At 37.5% G+C, this 26,807-nt stretch overlaps 1 protein-coding gene across 2 annotated transcripts in view; it reads right to left on the bottom strand.

The window, feature by feature from the left end:
• podxl2 (podocalyxin-like 2) overlaps positions 1–26,807 on the bottom strand; it is a 52,157-nt gene that overhangs the window by 8,268 nt on the left and 17,082 nt on the right. For both annotated transcript variants that reach the window (XR_007942053.1, XM_022220340.2), the window contains exons 2-10: positions 21,165–21,454; positions 17,771–18,032; positions 15,964–16,073; positions 10,962–11,178; positions 10,605–10,787; positions 7,785–7,966; positions 7,631–7,705; positions 5,824–5,980; positions 253–314 (exon numbers count right to left, since the gene is read on the bottom strand). Coding sequence is in view for 1 of the 2 variants with exons in the window: in XM_022220340.2 (XP_022076032.2) it covers positions 253–314; positions 5,824–5,980; positions 7,631–7,705; positions 7,785–7,966; positions 10,605–10,787; positions 10,962–11,178; positions 15,964–16,073; positions 17,771–18,032; positions 21,165–21,454 (1,538 nt within the window). In the remaining variant the exon portion in view is untranslated. The remainder of the gene's footprint in view (positions 1–252; positions 315–5,823; positions 5,981–7,630; positions 7,706–7,784; positions 7,967–10,604; positions 10,788–10,961; positions 11,179–15,963; positions 16,074–17,770; positions 18,033–21,164; positions 21,455–26,807) is intronic.

Here is a 26,807-nt window from a genome sequence, read left to right as displayed (position 1 = left end):
TTATCAGAGCCAGGCACCATGAAAATGGAAAAAAATCATTTTAAAAAACTTTTAAGTAGTTCTTTTACTTATCACCTGTTATTTTTTGGGGGGTTGCCGGTAAATCAAATCTAAACAGGATCTTTCATCAAAATCACTTTCTGAGAGTTTTCAGCTGAACTTCATGCAGTGTTTTTATAAAGCAGATATGAGACAAGTATGGAAACTAATTAAAAATGTAAATGGTAAAATACTGATAGTATGTAGAGTCACCGTTTCAAGACTTTTCCTGATCTCTCCCAGCATCCCCAGCACATCCTTGGTAGCCATCACTCCTGGAAGACAAAGTTTAACAGAGTTTACACCAACTTCTGTCTGACTATACATTCACTATTTAAGAGTTTCATTATGTGAATGCACCATTTGGAGTCAGGACTTTGTGTCTGTACTGAATCATCATTCAATGGATTCCCTTGATGTCTTGTTTCTGGATCTGACAGCCAAAAGATTTTCTGATATCAAACCCCACAGAGGCAGCTGGAAATAACTCCTCATGACGTCAGTCCTTCTATTCTCATCTGTAAATCTGAATAGTGAAGGACTCCAAGCTGCTTCTCACAGTAATCGAATGTTTCAGGGTGAAGCCTTGAGTGAAGATTAAAGTGAGAATCAAGGTTGCAGATTTAATTTAATTTAAACAAAGGCATGAATCCTACTTTGTGCCCTTTACTTTCCTTTTTTTCCGGGTTTATTTTCTTACTGGAGTCTCTTGAAGTGTCGCCATCTTACTGCAGGCTGCACAAGAGAGGAACTAATTGGATGAAAAATGCTCTTTTTCACTTATTACTGAACGGTCAAAGCAATCACAGCGAATAGTTAGTGGTGCAAAGCATTTCCAGTGTTTCTCCTTTTAGTCTGATTGCCTTTTTGCTGAAGGTTATTGAGGCTGTCTGCAGCTCACGGCTGAAAAAAAGTAAACTCATCCAACATTTTTATGCTTGTTTGCAGTCTGAACCTCAAAAACCCGATGATGGGGTTGAAAAACATGTTATCTTTTAAAAAATTGCCAAAATTGCACCATTTGTCACAAACTGTTTAAACAGAAAAAATAGTCAGATTTTCAACTTTCTGACTGTCCTTAAATGTTTTTTGTATGTGATGTGGAGCTTCATTGAAAAATATTAACCAACTCTATGCTCAAAATTGTGATTTTTATTCAAATGACCTTATTCTTGTCTTGTTCTTGGGACTGGTTTCAGACTGTTTCTAAAACTGGTTTAAGACTCTATTCTGACTAGTTCTGAAGATTTTTTGGACTGATTTGGGTTCAATTTTGAACCTGGTTTTAGACCATTTAAGGACTGGTTTAGGACTGGTTTCAGACTGTCTTGGATGGGTCTCTTCTTGACTCCAAGAACAGCATCAAGCATGGTGGTGGCAGTATCATGCTCTGGAGCTTTCTAGAACTATTTTTGGACTGATTTCAGACTGTATTTTGGACTGATTTTTGGACTCTCTTTCATTGGAAAAATGAACTAAATCTAAGCTCAAAATATGATTTTTATTAAAATTATCATATTCTAAATGTGCTGTTGTTGCTGGTTTAGGTTTTGTTTGGGTCCTGATTTTGTACTGGTTTTTGGCTTTTTGCAATTGATTCGCTGTGGCGACCCCTGAAGGGAAAAGCCGAGAGGAGAAGAAGAAGAAGAAGAACTGGTTCTAAAATTGTTTTCAGTGTTGGTTTTGGATTGGTTTCAGACTCTATTCTGATTCTGAACATTAGACCAGGGTTGAAAGGCGTGTTATTTTTTGAAAATTGCCAAAATTGCACTGTTCATCCGAGTCACAAATTGTTAAAACTAAAAAAAAAAGTTAGATATACAACTTTCTGACTGTCCTTGAATGTATTGTGTTTGATGTGCAGCTTCAATGGGAAAATTAACAAAATCTAAGATCAAAATAGTGACTTTTATTAAAACTGCCATATTCTGCATGCATTGTTTAAAGAATCACCAAAAATGAAGTGTTTGCTATAGCCAGATTCTGTAGAGAAACAAAAAATTCTGCAGTCCTCTGTAAACAAAATGAAACCATTAGTGATTCAGATGTGATCAGCAGTCATGTGACAAAAATTATGTTAACTTCTGGCAGAACTGCAGGCTGTGTTTACCTAAATCTAAGAATGGAAACAAAAATAAAAATGTGATGAACAAAATGTTTGGAATATGCCAAAGCCACCATTTTTATTCTTAGTACTGCTAAAATGCTACACAGGTGGATGTGTGTATGGAGTCACAGGAGTGCCACATCAAAATATAAATAAATAAATAAATAAATGTGGAAATATAAAGAGAAATAAATAAATAAATGTGGAAATATAAAGAGAAATAAATAAATAAATAAATGTGGAAATATAAAGAGCAATAAATAAATAAATAAATAAAAAGGAAAATTTTGTCTTTGCTTTTACCTTTTCTGTTTTTTCCTTTTATTTATTTATTTCTCTTTAAAGTTCCACATTTATTTATTTACTTATTTATTTATTTCTCTTTATATTTTCACATTTATTTTTTATTTATGTATTTTTATTTATTTATTTATTTACTTATTTCTCTTTATATTTCCTCAGTCCACCAAGAAAAGGAAAAATGCAAATCAGTTTGCTCTGGGCGGGGGTTCTGAACACAGGATTCCTGCCTGACACCAGCTCTGAGCAAGGCTGAAGTGAAGCCATGTCACCGTTGAGCTTCGGCTTATTCTGCCACTGATAAGAGAATAAACATTAATAATTTACCGAATTAGCAGCGTCCTGGATCCGTGATCAGGAACGACTATCCACCCTGGACAGGAAGCCCCGCCTAGAGCCATTTGATTGACAGCTCAGTTCACCAAATGAAAGCAAACTGATTTGCATTTTTCAATTTCTTGGTGGACTGACACCAAGAAATAGAAAAATGCAAATCAGTTTGCTCTGGGTGGGGCTTCCTTTCCAGGGTGGGGAGTTGTACCCGCACACAGGCTTACGCCAGCTCCGACCACGGCTGAAGTGAAGCCGTGTCACCGTGGCGCTTCGGCTGATTCTGCCATCAGACACTGAAAGGACGGTGCTAATTCGGTAAATTATTAATGTTTATTTTCTTATCAGTGGCAGAATAAGCCGAAGCTCAACGGTGACATGGCTTCACTTCAGCCGTGCTGGGAGCTGGTGTCAGGCAGGACTCCTGTGTTCAGAATCCCCGCCCAGAGCAAACTGATTTGCATTTTTCCTTTTCTTAGTGGACTGAGGAAATATAAAGAGAAATAAGTAAATAAATAAATGTGGAAATATAAAGAGAAATAAATAAATAAATAAATAAAAGGAAAAAACAGAAAAGGTAAAAGCAAAGACAAAATTTTCCTTTTTATTTATTTATTTCTCTTTATATTTCCACATTTAATTATTTATTTCGCTTTATATTTCCACATTTATTTATTTATTTATATTTTGATGTGGCCCTCCTGTGACTCCATATGTGTGTGTGTGTGTATATATATATATATATATATATATATATATATACATATATATATATACCGGGCTTTGCAAAAGTTCTGTTACACTTGCAAAATGCAAGCAAAATGAACACAAAGATTTTTTGGTGCAATAAGATAATTTTTCATTTTCCAAATATTTCAATACATGTGTTAATGATAATATTAATCAGAAATGTGGCCACCCAAAAGTTTTGTCTTATTGCACCAAAAAATCTTTGTGTTCATTTTCGTGAATGTCTCAACAAGTGCAACAGAACTTTTGCAAAGCCCGGTATATATATATATATATATATATATATGTATATATACACATACATACATATATATATATACACACGTGGACAAAATTGTTGGTACCCCTCAGTTAAAGAAGGAAAAACCCACAATTCTCACTGAAATCACTTGAAACTCACAAAAGTAACAATTAATAAAAATTTATTGAAAATTAAATAATCAAAAACAGCCATTACTTTTGAATTGTTGATTAACATAATTATTTAAAAAAACAAACTAATGAAATAGGGCTGGACAAAAATGATGGTACCTCTATAAAAGATTGAAAACTATTTGACCAGAGTGACATGATTAACTCAGGTGTGTCATTTAATTGACATCACAGGTGTTTCCAAACTCATAATCAGTCAGTCTGCCTATTTAAAGGGAGACAAGTAGTAACCCTGCTGTTTGGTGAAAAGGTGTGTACCACACTGAACATGGACAACAGAAAGCGAAGGAGAGAATTGTCCCAGGACATCCGAAAAAAATTATAGACAAACATCTTAAAGGTAAAGGCTATAAGACCATCTCTAAACAGCTTGAAGTTCCTGTGACAACAGTGGCTCATATTATTCAGAAGTTCAAGACCCACGGGACAGTAGCCAACCTCCCTGGATGTGGCCGCAAGAGGAAAATTGATGACAAATTGAAGAGACGGATCATTCGAATTGTATCCAAAGAGCCCAGAGCAACCTCCAAAGAAATTAAAGGTGAACTCCAAGGCCAAGGTACATCAGTGTCAGATCGCACCATTCGTCGTTGTTTGAGCCAAAGTGGACTTCATGGGAGACGACCAAGGAGGACACCACTGCTGAAAAAAACTCATAAAAAAGCCAGACTGGAATTTGCAAAAATGCATGTTGACAAGCCACAAAGCTTCTGGGAGAATGTCCTTTGGACAGATGAGACCAAACTGGAGCTTTTTGGTAAGGCACATCAACTCTATGTTCATAGACTCAAAAACCAAGCATACGAAGAAAAGAACACTGTCCCTACGGTGAAACATGGAGGAGGCTCAGTAATGTTTTGGGGCTGCTTTGCTGCATCTGGCACAGAGTGTCTTGAAAGTGTGCAAGGTACGATGAAATCTGAAGACTATCAAGGCATTCTGGAGAGAAATGTGCTGCCTAGTGTCAGAAAGCTTGGTCTCAGTCGCAGGTCATGGGTCTTCCAACAGGACAACGATCCGAAACACACAGCCAAAAACACCCAAGAATGGCTGAGAGAAAAGCGTTGGACTATTCTAAAGTGGCCTTCTATGAGCCCAGATCTGAATCCCATTGAACATATGTGGAAGGAGCTGAAACATGCCATTTGGAGAAGACACCCATCAAACCTGAGACAACTGGAGCTGTTTGCTCATGAGGAGTGGGCCAAAATACCTGTTGACAGCTGCAGAACGCTCATTGACAAATACAGAAATGGTTTAATTGCAGTGATTGCCTCAAAAGGTTGTGCAACAAAAGATTAAGTTATGGGTACCATCATTTTTGTCCAGCCCTATTTCATTAGTTTGTTTTTTTAAATAATTATGTTAATCAACAATTCAAAAGTGATGGCTGATTTTGATTATTTAATTTTCAATAAATTTTTATTTATTGTTACTTTTGTGAGTTTCAAGTGATTTCAGTGAGAATTGTGGGTTTTTCCTTCTTTAACTGAGGGGTACCAACAATTTTGTCCACGTGTGTATGTATATATATATATACATATATATATATGTATATATATATATGTTAATTTAAGGTGAGAAATAAATATTTAATTAAAATTTCCTGCGATATTAACGTCCCTAAAACCCTATTTAAAAAAACAATTTTATCCTTTGTAACTCTGCAACATTTGTTATTTAAAAATCCTGTTGAAATCATGTATTTTTTTCTTTAGTTCCACATTGAATTTCATTTTTAGTTGCTCATTTTGTTTGATTTTCACCTGAGTAATACTGAGGTTTACTTCGAATTTTCATTTTTATACATTTCTACTGATGAAACACAGGCAGTGTAAACAGTATTTGTGTATTTTTCTTCGTACCGTGTTCAGTCGCCACATTCATCAGCACCTGGTGCTGCTGGTGCGTCGGTTTGCTCAGGTAGATTACCCACGATCCCTCGGGGCTGTTCATTCTTCGGGCAAACACTTCCTCCATGATCTTCAACAACTGAACGCCATGACACACTCGAAACTCCTCCTGTCACACAAACACACAACGACGCACGTTTTTCACATTTTTATTTCTAGGGCCAAAACATTAAGAAAGAGGATTTATAGATACTAAACGGCAGCAAGGAGGTGAAACTAAAGACGAGGAGAGGCATTGGAGAATATCTCACTCCATCCATGTTGTTGTAACAACCACAAGGATGGTTTGTGTTGTTGCCATGGTGACAGACGCCAGCAAAAGGCCTTACTGCCTTGCATGACAACAGAAAAGCTCAACACAAACCCTCCAGCTGCTGTTCTGAAAACTCTGTTTCCTCCTTTGGTGAAGTGAAGATCACATCTGCATTCACAGCTGGGATGACAGATGTGAGTTTTGGGGAAAATAAACAGATGGAAACATCTAGCAGTGGTTGAAAATAGACAGACCTGTGCACAAAATCACTCCTGATAAATGATATTCCTCGCCTTGTTGGCATTTGAACCCCCGTGTAACCTACTGGGCAGTTTCAAAGGCACGTTATCTTTAAATAAAAACCCCAAAATTACAATATTTATCAAAGCCAGAGACTGTAGAAGCTGAAAAAAATGTCAGATTTTCCCTTTTCCAATGGTCCCTGAACTACTCATTGCCATTACATTGGAAAATTAACCAAATCTAAGCTTAAAATCATCAAAATCATTTTATTTTATGGATCACATTTAAAAAATTGCCAAAAATATTTTTTTGCTTTCACCAGATTCTACAAAAAATCAAAAATGTTGTGCTTTTTTGAGCAACCATGAAGCCGCGATGAACTCTGCTGCAACCTACAGTCATGTGATAAAAATTCAGGAACTTTTAGGCTGAACTGCCGGCTGTGTTTACACAGAACAGAGAGAAGACAAGACATTAAAATGTAAATAATAGAATATCTATAGTATGTAGAATTACCCAGTGATTGGCATCGCCTGTGGACATATGGAAAAATGTTGTACATGTGGATTCAAGTTATTATTTTTTATTTTTTAATGATTTATGTTATTAAAGCTTTGTCATGCTGCTGCGTTTTGTCTCCTTCTTCATGGTTGTTCTGTTTCCATAAAGGTGTGGGACTTTGTAGGTCTGTACAAAGATGCTTTTCTGGCGTTTTTTGCTTTTTGTATCATTTTTCCTCCCATTTTTCACATCAATATAAAGTACCTCTGTGGAAACAGAACAACCATGAAAAAGGACAAAGAACCCAGAAATGTCTTTTGTGCACCGTTAGAATGACAAAAATAATAAAAACAGGATAAATACTTTAGCACATATATTTTTGAATTTCAATCCACATTTTCTCTATATACACTGCCTGCAATTCAACCGAAAAGTCCCTGAATTTTGGCCTCACGGCTGTTGGTTGCAGTTGAGTCACTAATGACTTCTTGGTTGAACTACGAAGTGACAAATTCTATGTTTTTTGCAGAATTTGGTTAGAGTAACTGGGATGTTTTTAAACTGACATGTAGAGTACTTCCTGGCCGAGTAGTTCAAAGACCGTCAGAAAGTTGAAAATCCAATAATTCTGTCTGTTTTTGCAGAGAAGTGGTGTCATTTGAGAGATTTTAGAAGAAAGAAGACATGACCATCAAATCTGCTGGGGGTTAACTTTCCATATGTGGCACCGTTTAATTCAAAATATTGATTTCTTTTACTCACGCAGTTCATGTTTTGCACCATGTTCAGGATGACATAACCACGTCCGGACAGCTCACTCCAGTCGATACACACCACCTGCAAGATAACAGATTGTAGGAAAGGCTTGATACACATTTATTTCCCACTTCCTCCATCCTGGCGTCCGTAAATATACCTGCTGGTCCTTCTCCATCCCACTGAGGTCTGGGTAGGTGAAGCCGACAGTCGGTGAAGGATCCGTGGTGAGAGGGACGATGTGTCGGATTTTAGTTTCCTCTCTGTTCATCTTCCTCCATTTCTCCTCCTCCACCTCCTCGCTTCTGTCTCTGTTTTGTGGTGGAAGTTTTCCCTTTAAAACTTGGATAAAAAAGAAAGAATTGATGTCTTTTTAAACAGTCAGGCTCACTAGATTTGATTCTCTTTAATCCACTAAAAGTCTGGCGAAGCTTCAAGAGGAAAACTGTCTTCATGTTCAACCAAATCAGTTTAAGAACAATATATTTGATGCTAAGTTAATTTGTCGAGTCCAGTAGAGATTGACCAACTATCTGTTTATCTTCTTCCTGAGCTCTCGTAGGAGGCGGTCGCATTTTTCCTCTCTCCGTCTCTATCTCTGTTCTCCTCCCCACACCCTCATGTTTGCTGCTTGCTGCACTTTTGTCTCGTCTCGTTGGTCTGACTTGGAGCGATCGCTTGGCACTGGACCTTTGAAACACTGATCATGGAATTGATTAGCTGGTCTCGCAACGCAATTGACAAGATTGTCGCCACAAACAGTTTTATAGAGTTTCCCCTCTGGTTACGTGATGGACGCCTGAGGGAAGTGGAAGGGGGTCATGTGTCTGGCAGCCCAATCCGTGGAGGATGTGGAAGATGTTTATATATTCGGATTTGTGATGACAGGCCTGCTGATAATTGGCTTGTTCACGGGCCTGAGCTTCTTGAAAATCAGGATGACCGTGGATAGAAACGACGTCCAAACTCTGCTGGTCTTTGCAAACGATCGGATCAAGGCTGCTGGTGACCGGAATGACAAACTCAAACACAAGATGGACAATTTGCTTGGTGTGACTGTTGATTTGAGTCGCAAAGTGAATGCCATCAAGGTGAGGATCGCCACAGCTGAGGTCTAAAAAAGTTGAGAGCAGCTAGGGGGAAGGTGACATTGCTCCTCTCCCCCGCCTAAACAAGAACGATACTGATTACATTCTGGCACCCCTGGAACAATAACAAACTCATCTGGAAGTTTTTTCATGGCCAAGAGATAGCTCCCCTAAACCCCCACCCCCCCACCCCCTTATGAACTGAGGACTGAGCTCACATTCACACACACATGCCCTCCCCTCTACCAAGCCGCCTCCACCAGCTTCCAAAAGCTTTGTTTTTTCCTATTCCTCAAGACAGGCAGCACGCTCTTAAAGGGGAACTTCGGTTTTTTTCAACCTGGGGTCTGTTTTCATATGTCATTTCATACATGTGAGTGATAGAGAAATGAATTTTCGACATAGCTCCAGTATTTAGCCAGGCAGGCAGCTTCGCAGCTCAGCTAGCGAAAACTATGGGGCAACTTGCCCCCCCCGCGTCAAAGTCCGCCCTAACGTGCTTTTTCCCCACACCGACCGGCTCGGATAGTCTCAATGAGTGTCCCACAACATACTAGAGATGAGAAGTGAACGAAAACCTCCACATTACCTGGCGATCACTATTTGTTGTGGTCTGTATCCAAATCTCAGGACGCTAGAAAGCAAATCTCGTTCCGAAATCGTGCGATAGCTCGCGAAATCGCGCGATAGCTCGTGCCAAAACCGGTGTTTTGGCACGAGCTATCGCGCGATTTCGGAACGAGATTTGCTTTCTAGCGTCCTGAGATTTGGATACAGACCACAACAAATTCTGATTAAACAGGAACTCAAAGATTATACATTATTGTCACTGGAAAGTCAATAGATAGTTTAAAAATACACCTATTTTTTATACAAGTACATAAAGATTTTTTTTATGAGTTAAACTGTGTTTATCTGAAGTTCTTGAACAGACTTGTAAATAATGCAGAACTCTGGAGTTAAGTGCAGCAAACAGCCGAACGGTGTAATATTGACCCAGAACCTGCCGCTAAAATACACAAATAAAAGGCTGGAGTTCATCCTGTGTGACAGAGTCTCCAAGTAGGTGGAAGCTCTGAACAGGACGAGGACACTGTGCACACGTCGTACATCGTTTAACTTTTAGTCATCTTATCGTAGAGCTGTCTTGAGCCAAATCAGGAGATCGGGTATCAGAACCCAATGCGTCATTTTTAACTGATCAGTATTGGAAAGAAGCCAATTCTTTGAAACTAATTGCACAAACAGCTGTTTCATGTGCTGCTGGGAATCATAAAAGAGTTTTTAGTTTATCATGGCTTGATTTAACACATGTATGCTGGCCAGGAGTCATTAAACCTCACAGAAGTCTTTGTCATGGTGCCTTTTTACTAGCTACACCCCAACAATGCACTCTGCTTGCCAACACTAAAGTTCCAGTCTCTTCTTCTTATTACAATATTAGACAGTAAGAGGCTCCACCAGATACTGCATCTAATATCCAATACTTAAAGTGTGTGTTATCTCGGAAAACATTATCAGACAATGGTAGATACTGAATTTAGCAGCTCAACGCAAAGAAAAATCTTCATTAACTATTATTTAAAAAGCATTAATTAAGCAATGTTCAAAGTTTTAATCAACTCAGGGTGATATGAAAAAGCTTTTAATACAGTATATGTGAATATTAACAGTTTGTAATATATTTATTTAATAGGCAAAGCCCCAACCATCTCTGCAAATGACAAATATTGCAATTTATTATGACAGATTATTTTGTCCAAGCTAAATAAAAGGTCCCACCTATGAAATTACTTAAATATTAAGTAAATTCAAAACCCAGCAGACCTGCTGTTAGTGGATTATCACTGTTAAGATTTCAGTTTTGAGGACGTTTATTAAACTGCTCTCACCTTTAGAGTTGTGCTCGCCCTGCTCCAGCTCCTCTTCTTCCTCCACACTGGGCTGCAGAGGTTCTCTGCTGGGAGCCAAGCCGACCTCCGGCGCTGTTGGATTCTGGGTAAAAACGTCCAAGTGAGTCAGACCTGCTTCCTCCTCTTCCTCCTTCCTCTCCGCCTCCTCATCCTCTGTCACATCTGCAGCAATAAACCAGAAGTAACATAAATTAAAATACTGTTCCAGTTCAATCACAGCCTTATTTAATACATGTATGCTGGACATGGGGTCATTAAATCTCCCAGAAGTCTTTGTCATGGTACCCCTTTACTTATTAAAGCCCAGCAATGGACAAGGTGGCAATTCTGCTCTACCTTTTGTGTAGCTTCCCAGCAGCCCGAAGTCTGTTCCGGTGTCGGTTTCAGGTGTCGCAGTTCCAACAGCGTCTCCAGCAGCAGCGGGAGTGGACGTCGCCGTAGCAACAGATGTAGTTCTGGTTGTAGTCGTGGAGGAGTGAAGGACTCCGTAACCGCTGGACTGAACGTCTTCCTCCCTTTCTGCCTCCCACAGCTCCCTCTCTAAAGGACCCACCTGAAGGGTAAAATACAAGTAAAATAGAGTTATAGGAGAAGTTCTGATATTTAGAGGTGTCATTCTGACTGTGGATGGAGGTCACCATATCCTATTTCTTCTAAAATCTATATAAACAGTCTCCTCTGACTCTGCAGCTGCCATAAATCAAATGAAAGAAGCTCTGAGTGGATTGAAAAACTTTGATCCATTCTTCGGGATCACCTTTATGCACTCAGTGGACACTTTATGGGGAACAGCAGCTGAAGAACAGCAGAATATTTATTCAGACATTCAGCATCATCCATGCTGCAGATTGAGTCATCAAAAATAAATGCAGTAACTCAGTGATGAGAGGTGGATTCACTTTTTGTTGCATGAATTTCTACTGTGGGGAATTTTTAATGAATTAATTTTCAACTGTTAGTTCTTAATTTGACATCAGAACAAACCATCCACTGTTCAACTTAAGAGGTAATCTGATTACTGTGTGGTTATACAATTTTGATCATATAACACTGAAGACATTGCATATATTGTACTTATTTGATTTCATTTTAATTGGAAACCAAACCGAGTCTCAGTTTTTATATATTAAATACTTCATATTATTGATTAAAATTACAGTGATGAATAAAATAAAGTCACGTATATCCATAAACCACACAAAATTGAAAGAAAGGCTTAAGAGGTGGGTTTGAAGTGTAAGGATCTTATATCTTGGTAAAGTTTTTAGTTTTAATATGTGAAAACAAAAGTTTATAATTATATATTTTCCACTGGACTAGCAGTGTGGGAACCTTAATGTGCAAAAAGTAAAATAACATTTTGGTAAGTTCACTGTAAACCAAAATACAGATTATTACTACATTAAATATTATATAAATTCATAATAATAATAAAAAAAAATAACTATGATTGTTGTTATATATAAAAATATTCTAAAGAAAATGTATATATAATATATACTTGGAATATATTTTTTCATTATTTTAAAACTATAATAGTAGCAGTAATAATAATAATAATAATAATACTAATAATAATAATAATAACAATAATGTGATTATTATTATTACTGTGTGGAATAAAAAATATATTCCAAAGAATATATATAATGCATATTTTTAATAGATTTCTTTTCAATTCTTTCAAAACTGTAGTAATAAACTAATTACTTTAATAATAATAATAATTATTATTATTATTATTTTTATTATTAATAATAATAATAACAATAAATATAATAATGACTATTATTATAATTATATTTTCCTCTATTTTTACGGAGATTAATTATTTGTAGGTATTTATTGGTAGAAGTATCCTCTTCTATTTGAATAATTCACCATTTTGTGACGTTTGCATGAAAAGCTATTAAGCATTAAAAAAAGGTAAAATATTGCTAAGCTGCTCAGTTCACAGAAAGCAGAAAGAAATAGCAGAAACAGTGGCGCTAATGAAGGTAGAAGTACAACTAAAAAAACGTATTTTAATAGTTTAGGTACCGGGCTTTGCAAAAGTTCTGTTACACTTGTTGAGACATTCACGAAAATGAACACAAAGATTTTTTGGTGCAATAGGATAAAACTTTTGGGTGGCCACATTTCTGATTAATATTATCATTAACACATATATCGAAATATTTGGAAAATAAAAAATTATAAAATTATCTTAGTGCACCAAAAAATCTTACAGTTCATTTTGCTTGCATTTTGCAAGTGTAACAGAACTTTTGCAAAGCCCGGTAGTAGTTTTAATATTAGTGAAGAATTGATAAAAAAAAAAATACGTGAAGATAAACTAAATTAACATAAACAGACATGAGAATATAAAATGTCTGCTGCCATTAATTTGTAAACTGAAGGTTAAAATGTTCATTTATCTAAATGCTATTTGCTGAATTAGTTCTAGACACTCGTCCGGCTGATCTGGGCCAATGAGACGCCGCTAATCCCATAAAGCAGTTAAAGACTAATTAAATGATACGGTGCAGGGTTAGTAGGTGAGCCCTGGATTACATCTGAATTACTGCCATCCAATTAAAGTCCAACTGCCGCCCATGATTTCTCCTCTTTTTATGGGTCCTTTTAAACCTCAACAGATGCTAAAAACTAGGCGAGGCGTGCTGTAAATTAACTGGTTTACACGTATTATCATCTTGTTTAGAGGGTAAAGTGCATTTGTTCCACATGGTGACATTTTGATAATAACAGACAGAATGGAGCAGCATTGGAGGTTTTATGAGCTTTAAATAAGCAGTTTGAGGCCTTAAAGTCCTCAACGGTGATTAAAAAATCTGAGTTTTGTTGGTTTGTTTGGTATTTGTTAATGAGAAAACAGCACCAAAATATAAAATGAGTTTCTTGTGTGTGATATTTGTGGAGTAATTTTCAAATTCTTAAGATTTATTTCGCTATAAACTGATAATCCTCCTGGAATCATCTCAAATTCATACATTCATACATTGTTTTCTTTATAGAAACATGACAGTTTTCTGATTTTAAATGCTGTATTTGCATACTTCTTTGTAAAAATTGTGTAATTTACGGTCTGATTGGCGACTTAAGTTCAATTTTCTATGTCCTCTGTGCAGCTTGACATGGTTGGACTTCCATAAATGACTGTTTGTTGTCCACAGGTGTTATCAGTGCTGGAAAATAAAATATTGGCTCTACATACTATTAATATTTTATATTGATATACACACAATTTTTTGATTCTATACTTTTATTCTTGCTTCTTTCTGCTTTGTATTTACATTTCCTGCAGTTCCGCCAAATAGTGCATTATTTCTTTCTTCTTTTTTTTTTTATTTTTTTTACAGAATTCAGTTCCTTCACATACAGTCCCTTGTGAAAGTATTCGGCCCCCTTGAACTTTTCAACCTTTCGCCACATTTCAGGCTTCAAACATAAAGATATAAAATTTTAATTTTTTGTCAAGAATCAACAACAAGTGGGACACAATCGTGAAGTGGAATGAAATTTATTGGATATTTTAAACTTTTTTAACAAATAAAAACCTGAAAAGTGGGGCGTGCAATATTATTCGGCCCCCTTGCATTAATACTTTGTAGCGCCACCTTTTGCTGCAGTTACAGCTGCAAGTCGCTTGGGGTATGTCTCTATCAGTTTTGTACATCAAGAGACTGAAATTCTTGCCCATTCTTCCTTGCAAAACAGCTCGAGCTCAGTGAGGTTGGATGGAGAGCGTTTGTGAACAGCAGTCTTCAGCTCTGCCCACAGATTCTCCATTGGATTCAAATTTGGACTTTGACTTGGCCATTCTAACACCTGGATACGTTTATTTGTGAACCATTCCATTGTAGATTTGGCTTTATGTTTTGGATCATTGTCCTGTTGGAAGATAAATCTCCGTCCCAGTCTCAGGTCTTTTGCAGACTCCAACAGGTTTTCTTCCAGAATGCTCCTGTATTTGGCTCCATTCATCTTCCATCAATTTTAACCATCTTCCCTGTCCCTGCTGAAGAAAAGCAGGCCCAAACCATGAGGCTGCCACCACCATGTTTGACAGTGGGGATGGTGTGTTCAGGGTGATGAGCTGTGTTGCTTTTACGCCAAACATATCGTTTTGCATTGAGGCCAAAAAGGTCCATTTTGGTTTCATCTGACCAGAGCACCTTCTTCCACATGTTTGGTGTGTCTCCCAGGTGGCTTGTGGCAAACTTCAAACGAGACTTTTTATGGATATCTTTGAGAAATGGCTTTCTTCTTGCCACTCTTCCATAAAGGCCAGATTTGTGCAGTGTATGACTGGTTGTTGTCCTATGGACAGACTCTCCCACCTCAGCTGTAGATCTCTGTAGTTCATCCAGAGTGATCATGGGCCTCTTGGCTGCATCTCTGATCAGTCTTCTCCTTGTTCGAGGTGAAAGTTTAGAGGGACGGCCGGGTCTTGGTAGATTTGCAGTGGTCTGATACTCCTTCCATTTCAATATGATTGCTTGCACAGTGCTCCTTGAGATGTTTAAAGCTTGGGAAATCTTTTTGTATCCAAATCTGGCTTTAAACTTCTCCACAACAGTATCTCGGACCTGCCTGGTGTGTTCCTTGGTCTTCATGATGCTCTCTGCACTTTAAACAGAACCCTGAGACTATCACAGAGCAGGTGCATTTATACGGAGACTTGATTACACACAGGTGGATTCTATTTATCATCATCAGTCATTTAGGACAACATTGGATCATTCAGAGATCCTCACTGAACTTCTGGAGTGAGTTTGCTGCACTGAAAGTAAAGGGGCCGAATAATATTGCACACCCCACTTTTCAGTTTTTTATTTGTTAAAAAAGTATAAAATATCCAATAAATTTTATTCCACTTCACGATTGTGTCCCACTTGTTGTTGATTCTTGACAAAAAATTTAAATTTTATATCTTTATGTTTGAAGCCTGAAATGTGGCGAAAGGTTGAAAAGTTCAAGGGGGCCGAATACTTTCGCAAGGCACTGTAGTTTACTTCTGATGATTTTTTTCGACCAAAAATGATGAAGATTACAGAGAATCTGATGAATTGTAAAGATTTTACCGTAAGCGTAGATGTGGTTAATCTTCCCGATAGAACTGCAGCTGATTATTTCAAGGACTGTTCGGACAATAAGTTGTTATTTATTTTTTAACATTTTTTAAATCATTTTTGTAATAATAATACATCTTGTTTGGGTTTTGGGATTCAGATGGTTAATCTACATAATCAAATATCCAACAGAATTTACATTAACATATCAGTGTCGATATTAAAGACACCTATTATGACGTATTGATGCGTTTCTCCATCCTCACCTCCAGGACGGGGGAAGCTCGGTGCTCCTGCATCCCAGAATTGTGCACCTCGGCTGGGAAGGAGACGCTGGGCTCCTGGGAGCTGGACGGATGGAAGGATGGACTGTAGCCTGGGAGATACAAAGAGACGCGTCAGAAACAGATGGTTTGGTGAGTTCGCTGCCAGCCAAAGGGAGGTTTTGACAGTCTGCTTTAATTAAAGACTCACAGGAGATGTACAGTGATTGTTGACGCAGCTGGTAGCTAAAAATCATCGATATTCATGTTGTGTTAGGAGGAGATTTGAATACGATAAAGACATGAAATAACAAAAGTCATATTCTCTCTCATCTGTGTTCTGATATGCTGTAAAAATACTAGTAAACCGGTAAAGGTTGAAAATGATGGCATCAGAGGAGCTAGATTAGTTAACTGAATAAACTGTTAACAAAAAGTTACAACTGCGATCAGAAAAGTCTGAATCTTCTGAGAGCTTTATTATACACACTATTGTTTAAAAGTTTGTGGTCATCCAGACAATTTCATGTTTTCCATGAAAACTCACACTTTTATTCATGTGCTAACATAACTGCACAAGGGTTTTCTAATCATCAATGAGCCTTTCAACATCATTAGCTAACACAATGTAGCATTAGAACACAGGAGTGATGGTTGCTGGAAATGTTCCTCTGTACCCCTATGGAGATATTCCATTAAAAATCAGTCGTATATATAGATACAGGATGTCATCGCTTTACAACGTCTTCGATCTACAACGTTTCATTGTTGTGTTGGATGTGGTTACGGGGAACTAGTTGGTGAGGGTCATTACGCAGCGCTATAAGACGCCTTAGTTTACATTCACCGGTTGTAGCCACCTTGGATTGTGCTACATTCGCTAACTTTTTGCCCTTTGTTGTGGCTCCCAAGCATAAGTCAGACTCTTCTGATGGCAGTGCTATGAGGACAAGCAAAGCTATCTCCATTGAAGGGAAATTAGTTGAAATAAAACACTCGGAACGTGACTTTTCCGAAGAACTGCTCGATATCGGGATGCATGTAACGGCTTTGTTTACATTTTCACTGGAGTTCCAACAAAATTGACTTATGTTAATCCGTACGAACGCAACTCTGACGTAAGTTGAGGACACCCTGTATTCCTTTAAAAATCAACTCTTTCCAGCTAGAATAGTCATTTACAACATTAACAGTGTCTAGAATGGATTTCTGATTCATTCAATGTTATATTCATTGAAGAAATTGCTGTTCTTTTTTGACCCCAAACTATTGACCAGTAGTGCACATTCAGCAAAAAGCAAACACAGACATAGCAGATGAGCCAAAGTTGTCTTTAATGGTAATTAAAGATGAAATTTAATTGATGCTGTGCTGATATATAACCCTGACAAACTTCTCTGGAAATGAACCTGACAGTTGGAGATATTTTTAGTCTGGATCAAAGATGTCCAGAACTCTTTTTACTTTCATCTTTACAGGTGTTTTGGTGATCAGAGGGTTCTTGGACTGAACGTGGCCTTTGGCTACATGAATGTTTAAAACCAAAACCCTCCAGAAGCTGCAGACGTGATGTTTACACCCAGCAAAGTGGAGCAGCTCAGTCTGCAGAAGCGTCGGATTAAAACCTGATTTTGCCCAAAGCAAACATTTGATCCGAGACATCTGCGAAATAGCGAGAGCTGCTTTGAAGATGCAGCTCTCTGGTGGAAACAGCAGGTCTGGAATCACGGCGGCATGAGGGCAGAAATGGGGCCAACATGGCTGCCAAATGGTGTGTTTAGGTTCTGTCGGAGAAAAAACTCCTACTGACCGATCAGAGCGTCCAGATCTGGCGTCGTGTGGTTTCCCTCTGCGGCTTCCAGGACGTCGTCTTCGGTCTTCTCTTCTTCTTCTTCCTCTTCTTCTCCTGCTCGTCTCTCTCGGTCCTCCAGGTCGGTTCCGTAGAAGCCAGAAGCTTCCTGGGAGGCGTCGGTGGCCCCAGTCCCACCGAGGAGCTCCGTCTCTGGGTCAGCGGAGTCGGGCTGCCCCCTGAAGCCTCCTTCATCCAGGGGAACCGCCAGATGAACCATCCGCTGGAAGAGGAGAGAAATGCAGTGAGATTTACAAACAGAACTGCAGAATTCATCACTAGTTTACAAAAAAATGAACCAAATATTCATTGCTTTTTTGAAAACTGTTAATCCTTTCATACTGTTGCACTGTTCCAGAAATATTAACATTACAAACAGTGTTTAGAGTTTAATTACTGGGATTAATTAGCATTAAAAATAAAAACATTTTGGCTCTAAATCACATCAAACAAATGTCTCATGTTTTGTTTTTCATTTCTGCTCCAGCTGGCTGTAAATGTGACTTGAGTGTTCATACTGGTCACTGTTTAATTAAAGACATCAGAGGTCTTTTTACGCTGGAGTTGAGTTTTCAGAGCTACATTTAAATTACTTACTGATTAAAAACTGTCTCTGAAATGAAAAGGATGATATTTAGACAGATCAGTTTTAAAAGGTTGTTTTTCCTTTCACTGTACTTTGTTTTGTTTGTTTATTTTTTTGTTTATTTTCACATTAAATCATTAATATTAATCATGTTTTTCAGGTAATATATGAACTCATCACTCAGGTTTCACAATAATTTACTGCAGATATGAAGCTAAAGAGCCTCTGTGCCCTGAGTTTGGCTCTCAAATCAAGTGTTACTGACTTAACTATTAAAAGAAATGTCTTCTGTGCAGTTCTAATGCCATAAAACATAAAAAACCTACACAAGTTGAATTCCTTTAAATTTAAATGTCAAAAATGTAGGATCACCAGAGATGAATTCTTGGTTGCACCAAAGATTTCAAAATTTGTATTTTTTTAAAAGAATGTGGCTGCTGCAAACAATGTTTGGCTTTGAAAAAAGACATACAGTCATGGTCAAAAGTTTACATAGACTGGTAAAGAACTTAATGTCAATTTCTCTCTTGAGTTTCCAGTTATTTCTACAACTCAGATTTTTCTCTGATAGAGTGATTGGAACAGATACTTCTTTGTCACAAAAAACATTCATGAAGTTTGGTTCTTTTATGACTTTATTATGGGTTAACAGAAAAAGTGACCAAATCTGCTGGGTCAAAAATATACATACAGCAACATGAATTAGCAATTTTGGTGACTTAGAAAGTTGTGTCAATGAAATGAGCTTCATAGCATTGCCTCTTAACTTCTCGTGAGTGATTATGAGTGACTAGAGCTGGTTACTTCTCTGAGGCCATTTAAATAGGGCTCAGTGGATACAAATGCCCACAAACGCTACAACGGGAAAGTCAAAGGAGCTCAGCATGGATCTAAAAAAGTGAATCATTGACTTGAACAAGTCAGGAAAGTCACTTGGAGCCATTTCAAAGCAGCTGCAGGTCCCAAGAGCAACAGTGCAAACAATTGTAAGTATAAAGTGCATGTCACTGTTTTGTCACTGCCACGATCAGGAAGAAAATGCAAGCCATCACCTGCTGCTGAGAGAAAATTGGTCAGGAGGGTTAAGAGTCAACCGAGAACCACCAAAAAGCAGATCTGCCAAGAATTAGAAGCTGCTGAAACACAGGTGTCAGTGTCCATGGTCAAGTGTGTTTTGCATTGCCATGGACTGAGAGGCTGCCGTGCAAGAAGGAAGTCCTTGCTCCAAAAGCGACACCTTAAGGCTCAACTGAAGTTTGCTGCTGATCACATGGACAAAGATAAGACCTTCTGGAGGAAAGTTCTGTGGTCAGACAAAACAAAAATCGAGCTGTTTGGCCACAATGCCGAGCAATATGTTTGGAGGAGAAAAGGTGAGGCCTTTGACCCCAAGAACACCATGCCTACCGTCAAGCACAGTGGTGGTAGTATTATGCTGTGGAGTTGTTTTGCTGCCCATGGAACTGATGCTTTACAGAGTGAATGGGATAATGAAGAAGGAGGATTACATTCAAATTCTTCAAGATAACCTAAAATGATCAGCCCAAAGGTTGGGTCTTGGCCACAGTTGGGTGTTCCAACAGGACAATGACCCCAAACACACATCAAAAGTGGCAATGGAATGGCTAAATCAGGCTAGAATTAAGATTTTAGAATGGCCTTACCAAAGTCCTGACTTAAACCCCATTGAAAACATGTGGACAATGCTGAAGAAACAAGTCCATGTCAGAAAGCCAACAAATTTAACTGAACTGCACCGATTCTGTCAAGAGGAGCGGTCAAACATTCAACCAGAAGCTTGTGGATGGCTACCAAAACCATCTAATTAAAGTGAAAATGGCCAAGGCACGTGTAACCGAATATTAGCATTGCTGTATGTATATTTTTGACCCAGCAGATTTGGTCATTTAACCCATAACAAAGTTATAAAAGAACCAAACTTCATGAATGTTTTTTGTGACAAAGAAGTATCTGTTCCAATCACTCTATCAGAGAAAAATCAGAGTTGTAGAAATAACTGGAAACTCAAGAGAGCTATGACATTATGTTCTTTACAAGTGTATGTAAACTTTTGACCTCGACTGTAAACCACATCAAAGAAAAGACTCAAAGCTGAATTTCTAAATATTGAAAATAAGATGATTAGTTCAAGTTCGGTCAGAAAGTTGGAAATCCAATCTTTTTGTTTTTATAGTTTCTTGCTGGCAGGTTTCTGTTTTCACTGCGGGAAAATGACCTAATTTTTTTAAGGTTAACTGTCAAATACTCTGAAATGCTCTTTATATGTACATGATATAAATGTGTCGATGCATTGACGTCAGACTGTTTTACTTCCTAGAACTCTGTATAGTCACCAGTCCCAAAAATCTGGCATCGTTTGGGTTCCATTAGCTTCAGAAACATTACAATAGCTGGAAGAACAACATCAGCAGATACAGGGGTATTTAAAAAAGATGCTGCAAAATGTGTTTCAGAACACCAGTATCAGCTTAACAATATAAAAAGTGTCATATTATCAAAAAAATAAACATATTTCAAGTGCAACTGACATTTCACCACGTCTACTGGTTCAATCAATGTCACTTTTCTGTATTTTCTTTGGTCTTTTAAAGACAAATGCTGTAATTTGTCTACTGTGGGAATCATCGGCATCTATTGTCATGGCAACTTGAACATGAGCTAACTTTATGGGACCAAATATTTAGATTTATCAACCAAAACGTTTCCAAACAGAGTCCTATGTTCTAACCCTGTCCGGTTCCTCCTTACCTCCATCTCGTCCTCCACATCCAGATTCTCGTCCACGGCGGCCCGAGTCCTCGCTGGTGCGTTCAGCTGGGAGGAGTTGGTCGACTCCATCTTTCCCTGCGAACGGGACGTTTCATGTATCTCGGGCCAGCCCATGTCGTGGACCAGGTGAGGCTGAGCTCGCACCAGCTCATGGACTGAGTGGCGTTTGGCTCGGACTAATTCCCGGAGGAAGCGTGATGTCTGGGCTGGGCCTTCGTCCTGGTGGAGCGGCGAAGCCAACCTGAAGGCATCGCAGCTAACCAGGAGAGCTGCAGGAAACAGGAGAAACACTTTAAAGATGACGTTGCAGTTTGATTTATTAGATTACAATCTGTCCTTATGGAGCAATTCGTTGGTCCGACATTATTGATCCATTTGAGAAAATGACTTCAACAGAGGCCTTAGAGGAAAGAAAACAGCATCAAAGAAATTAAATAGAATCTAACACTAGCAATAAACAATAATATTAAATAAATAGATATACACTATCATTGAAAAGTTTGGGGTCAACCAGATAATTTCATGTTTTCCATGAAAACTCACACTTTTATTCATGTGCTAACAGAATTACACAAGTGTTTTCTCATCATCAGTTAGCCTTTCAACAGCATTAGCTAACACAATGTAGCATTAGGACACAGGAGTGATGGTTGCTGGAAATGTTCCTCTGTACCCCTATGGTGATATTTCATTAAAAATCAGCTGTTTCCAGCTAGAATAGTCATTTACAACATTAACAATGTCTAGACTGTATTTCTGATTAACTTAATGTTATCTCCATTAAAAATGCTTTTCTTTCAAAAATAAGGACATTTCTAAGTGACCCCAAACTTTGGAACTGTAACATATGATAACTAGAATTTGAACATTTCAAGGTTTCAGGAGAGTTGGAAATATAGGAGCGATTCTAGATTACTATTCATTTTTTCAACCTTACTTTGTTCTCTGAACATAACTAGAAAAACACTCAGAGAGCTCAGTACTTCACTAAGGATGTTCATTCCCCCATATGGCATTGTCAGAAATGCAGCATTTTTTATTAGTTATTGATGATCAGAAATCACAGCAACATAGAATGTGGACATTTAATATAGATGTACCCACAAACAAAATGAGCTTGCGCTGAGCAATGGAATCAATTGCTCCTTGTTTTTCTGACGAATAAGTCCCAATAAGTCCGCGGGTTATTTGCAGTAGGATCACAATCATGTGATCATCAGCAGGCAGTTGACGTAGTGTTCACTTGTTGTCATGGTTACAGTGACGATGTGCCGCTTTCTGGCAATAATACGGAAATCTTTAACAAATCTGTGAAAATTTCATCCAAATCTGTTTTTGACATTTTTTCCTAGAGCACACACATCTTTTCCGTAGATGTGCAGGACTTTATATTGCAGAGAAAAATGAACACAGAGTGAAGAAAGATTTGAGGGTTAATATATTTCTATGACTGTGTTACGGTGTGTTATAATAGTGCTTAATAAGTTCACTTAAAGGCCTCTGATGCTAAATATGATGGACTAAAGTCAAGTGTTGCTTTAAAAACGGGTGTACGAGAAAAATCCAACTGAAAATCTAAGAGAAAGGTCAAACAAGCTTGAGTGAAATGTCAGATTAAGTCATTTTCCTGATACAGATTCTTCCTGCTCAGCAGAGAAACAGTGGAGATAGTAAACTGAATTATACATTAAAGAGATTGAATTCACTGTTAGAGCATCACAGAGTTCTTATCTCCACTGCTGCCCTCTAAAGTCACTGTGAACTCCTTCAACTGGCATCCTAATGAACTAATAAATGAAGTTATATTAACAAAGTCTATTTTTCACTGGTTCATTCACGTGTGGCTGACATACTGTTTCTAAATGGCTTATATTATGTTGTAAATGACTTTAATAATGATTAGTTTTGTTAATAAATTACATAAACTATAAATGAGAACAATGTTTGGGTTGCCAGGTTGGGTTAAATCCTCCTTCATCAACTTTGCTGGTCTTTTTTTTTGCTTTTTAATTCATTACATCACATGTCAACTGTCAATCAACATTTAGACTATTTGGCTAAAAGTGGTTTAACCCATATCTAATTTATAAAAATTTAACCTAATTTGTGAGCAAGTATTGCAAAGTAAATACAGCCATACAGTACATGTGAAGTATTGTTGGAAGATCACGGTTTTAAGGGAATACAATAATGATTACATCGTCTGAATAAAATAATCTTGCATCAATTTCAATGAAATTTCTTGGTAATAACTTGTCTGTTTCTCTCTCTTTTTTTAAGTCAATATGACATTAATAAAGAATGCTTGATTTCTTAATTCCTAATAAGACTTTAAAAGTGAGTCACCTGCATCTACAACTATGAATAAATTAATAAAGGAGTCCAGAATTCATCAAGTATGTAGCTTTAAATGTTAAAAATGTATTTATATTTGCACATTTCTTTATCATTTTGTGATTGCATGGACAGAATTGCTGCCTATTTTCATGTTTCTGTCAATAACAATACAGCAACAATAAAGGAATTACATTCTATTCAAAAAAATAAACAGTTTTTAAAGTCATTTTAGCCAGTTAAACAGTTTTCCACATGAATTTAAGCAAAAAAGACGATTTTTCAGCTAAAAAAAGTGGTCTTATTAATGTTTTTTAAAGACAGCTTAATCGATTGGTTGTCGACCAGATTAATCACCAACTATTTTGAAAATCGAGTCATCAAGTACTAGACTAAATGTGTTCCAACTTCTTAAATATGAATATTTGTGGTTTCTTTCCTCCTCTTTCACAGTAAATTGAATATTTTTGGTTCTGTTGGTTTTATCTTGGACACTAATCCGCATTTTTCAGCTATTTTTGATATTTTATCAACAAAACCTGCAGAAAACAATCAACAGAATGATCAACCATGACTATAATCATTAGCTGCAGCCCTACATATAACTAGTTTTACTATTAGAAAAAATGTGTTTATTCCAGCTTCTTAAATGTGAATATTTCTGGTTTCTTTCCTCCTATTTCACAGTAAATTGAATATCTTTGGTTTGGTTGGTTTTATCTTGCACACTAATCCACATCTTCTGACGTTTTATCGACAAAACCTGCAGAAAATAATTAACAGAATGATCAACAACGACTATAATCATTAGTTGCAGCTCTAATTATAACTCATCTACAATATAAATGATGCATTCTTCATTATTACGTCTGTTAATTACGGCTTTTAAACCCCTGATGGAGCCATATCAGTCAGTGGAGCCACTAGCATCACCTGCTCATCCTTCATTCAATCAGCCGTTTAATTTCCGTCCACTTATTAATTCATCGGCTCACTCGCTCATCCAGTCGTCGCTAATCTCCCACAGTCACCTTCATGGAGACCACAGATGGCGTCTGACTGAGCAGATTATCATATCACAGTCGACATGTCTCAAACATGTCTGCACCATGTTTGGCCTGCAGCCACCAACAGATCCACAAACCTCCTGCTGACTCACACGTTTATCTCAGAGAGGCAGCAGTTTAAAATGCTTCCGGCCGTTCGGCTGATCCCTTTATTCTCGGTCCAGCAGTTTGATCAGTGATGAGGTCTGACTGTCATAAGTTTGTTATAAATGTGATGCCACAAAACAACTTCTTAAAAAGTTCTAATGTGGGTTTGCCTACCTTTTGTTTAAAAATTTGCACAGAAAATCAGGCTAAATTAAGGAAAAAAATCTTAAATTTAGTGAAAATGTGCACGCAGAAAAACTAAATCTCCAGGAGCATAAATTCTAAACAAAAACATCAGAACCATGTGGAAGAATACTGATGTTTTCCACCATTAGAGATGTGAATTTCTAAATCACTAATGGTTTCCTGCATATTTGAAAAATCAAGGTAAATTACACTACACATTATGAGTTCTTTTTCTGCAATCTCAGTGACATCCATCTGGAGAATTTTGCTACACTAACGGCTCATTTCAATTCATAATATTTGCATAATGGTAGTAGGTTGAAATACTAATTAATTTACATTTACTTTTAACAGTTTTATGGAAATTCTTTCAAAATTTGGGGTGCATTTGCATGGAAACTGAGCTTGTTAGGCTGTACTTAGGCACCAGCAACAATGCTAAAACTCCTATATTTATCAGGTATAATGTTTACCACGTTCACCATCTCAGTCTAGCTAACATCCATCAGTTAGCAAGTGGGATTAGCAAGTTAAGAAGTGTACAATGTAACGTGAAATAGCAAAATTAATAAGATATTCCCAAAAAAAGACGAATTATTGATGGTACAAGAGTGTCCAGTCATGCTAGATGTTCTATAAGATACAATGGTGCTTTGAGCAAAATGCTAACATGGTCAGATTGGCAATGCTAACATGCTAAGCTGGTATAATGTTTATTATATTAACCCTCTTAGCCTAGTGTGTTAGCATGGTGATATTAGCTAGTTATTATTAATAACCAGTCTGCTCCACCAGCAGTCAGCATTTTTTTTTTGGAAGTCATGAATGTTCACACAAACCTGAGCTCCAAACTACAAAATGTTATGATAATGGTCAAGATACATGATAAATTGCAGGTGGAACTACAGGAAAAGCCAGCAAGTCAACAGAATTAGTAGGATTCATTCACTGGGAACCACGAATGACTGTACAAAGTTTAGTTACAATCCACAAGTTGGGTGTCACGATAATTCTTAGGATAAGTGAATACTTGGTGGTTGACCTACAGGAAAAACTAGCAGGTCAAAAAAATTAGAATAGTTTCATCCACAGGGAACCATGAATGGCTGCACAGAGTTTACTTCAAAATGAGAAGATGTTATGATATCTCCTGGTATACCTGTAAAGTTGGAGTGGAACTGCAGGAAAAGCCAACAGGTCACCAAGATTAGTAGGAATTATCATCTGGGAACCATGAATGTCTACGTAAACTTTTGTTTCTGTCTACAAGATATTAAAAAAATTTTTTTTTGGATAAATTACAATTTAAAGGTGCAACTACAAGAAAACCCAGCAAGTCACAATCACTAGGATTTATCTTCTGGAAACCACAAATGTCTGTACAAACTTTAATTCTACAACCTGCAAGACAGATGTTGAGATATTTCTAAGGATATGTGAGAACATATTGGTAGAACTACAGGAAAAGTCAGCAGTTAACCAAAATTAGTAGGATTCATCCTTTGGGAACCACGAATACATGTACAGTACAAAGTTTGGCTCCAATCCACAAAGCAAGATATTTCTCAGTTTAAGCAGGAAGTTGCTAGTGGAACTACAGAAAGAACAAGTGGGTCACCAAAATTAGTGGGATTCATCCTCTGGGAACCAAAAATGTCTGTACAAACCTCAGCTACAATCAATAAAATGTTAGGCTATTTAGTTACAATCTGCAAGGCAGATGTTAGGATGTACACCCACTGTCACCGTTGAGACAGGTTCTAATTTATTTGAATGAGAAAGTGTCTCAAAACTTTTGACAGGGGGTGTAGCTAAAGGTGAAACTACCAGAAAAGCCAGCAATTCAACATTCAGTAGGATTTATCCTCTGGAAACCATGGATGTCTGTACAAAAATTACTTCCACAGGACAAATATTGAGTTATTTCTCAAGGTAAATGAGCCTTTGC

Source organism: Acanthochromis polyacanthus, chromosome 5 (assembly GCF_021347895.1).
Source record: "Acanthochromis polyacanthus isolate Apoly-LR-REF ecotype Palm Island chromosome 5, KAUST_Apoly_ChrSc, whole genome shotgun sequence".
In the NCBI taxonomy this organism is placed as follows: Eukaryota; Metazoa; Chordata; class Actinopteri; family Pomacentridae; genus Acanthochromis; species Acanthochromis polyacanthus.
Note: the sequence above shows the minus strand (reverse complement) of the source record. Positions and strands in the feature narration are given on the sequence as shown.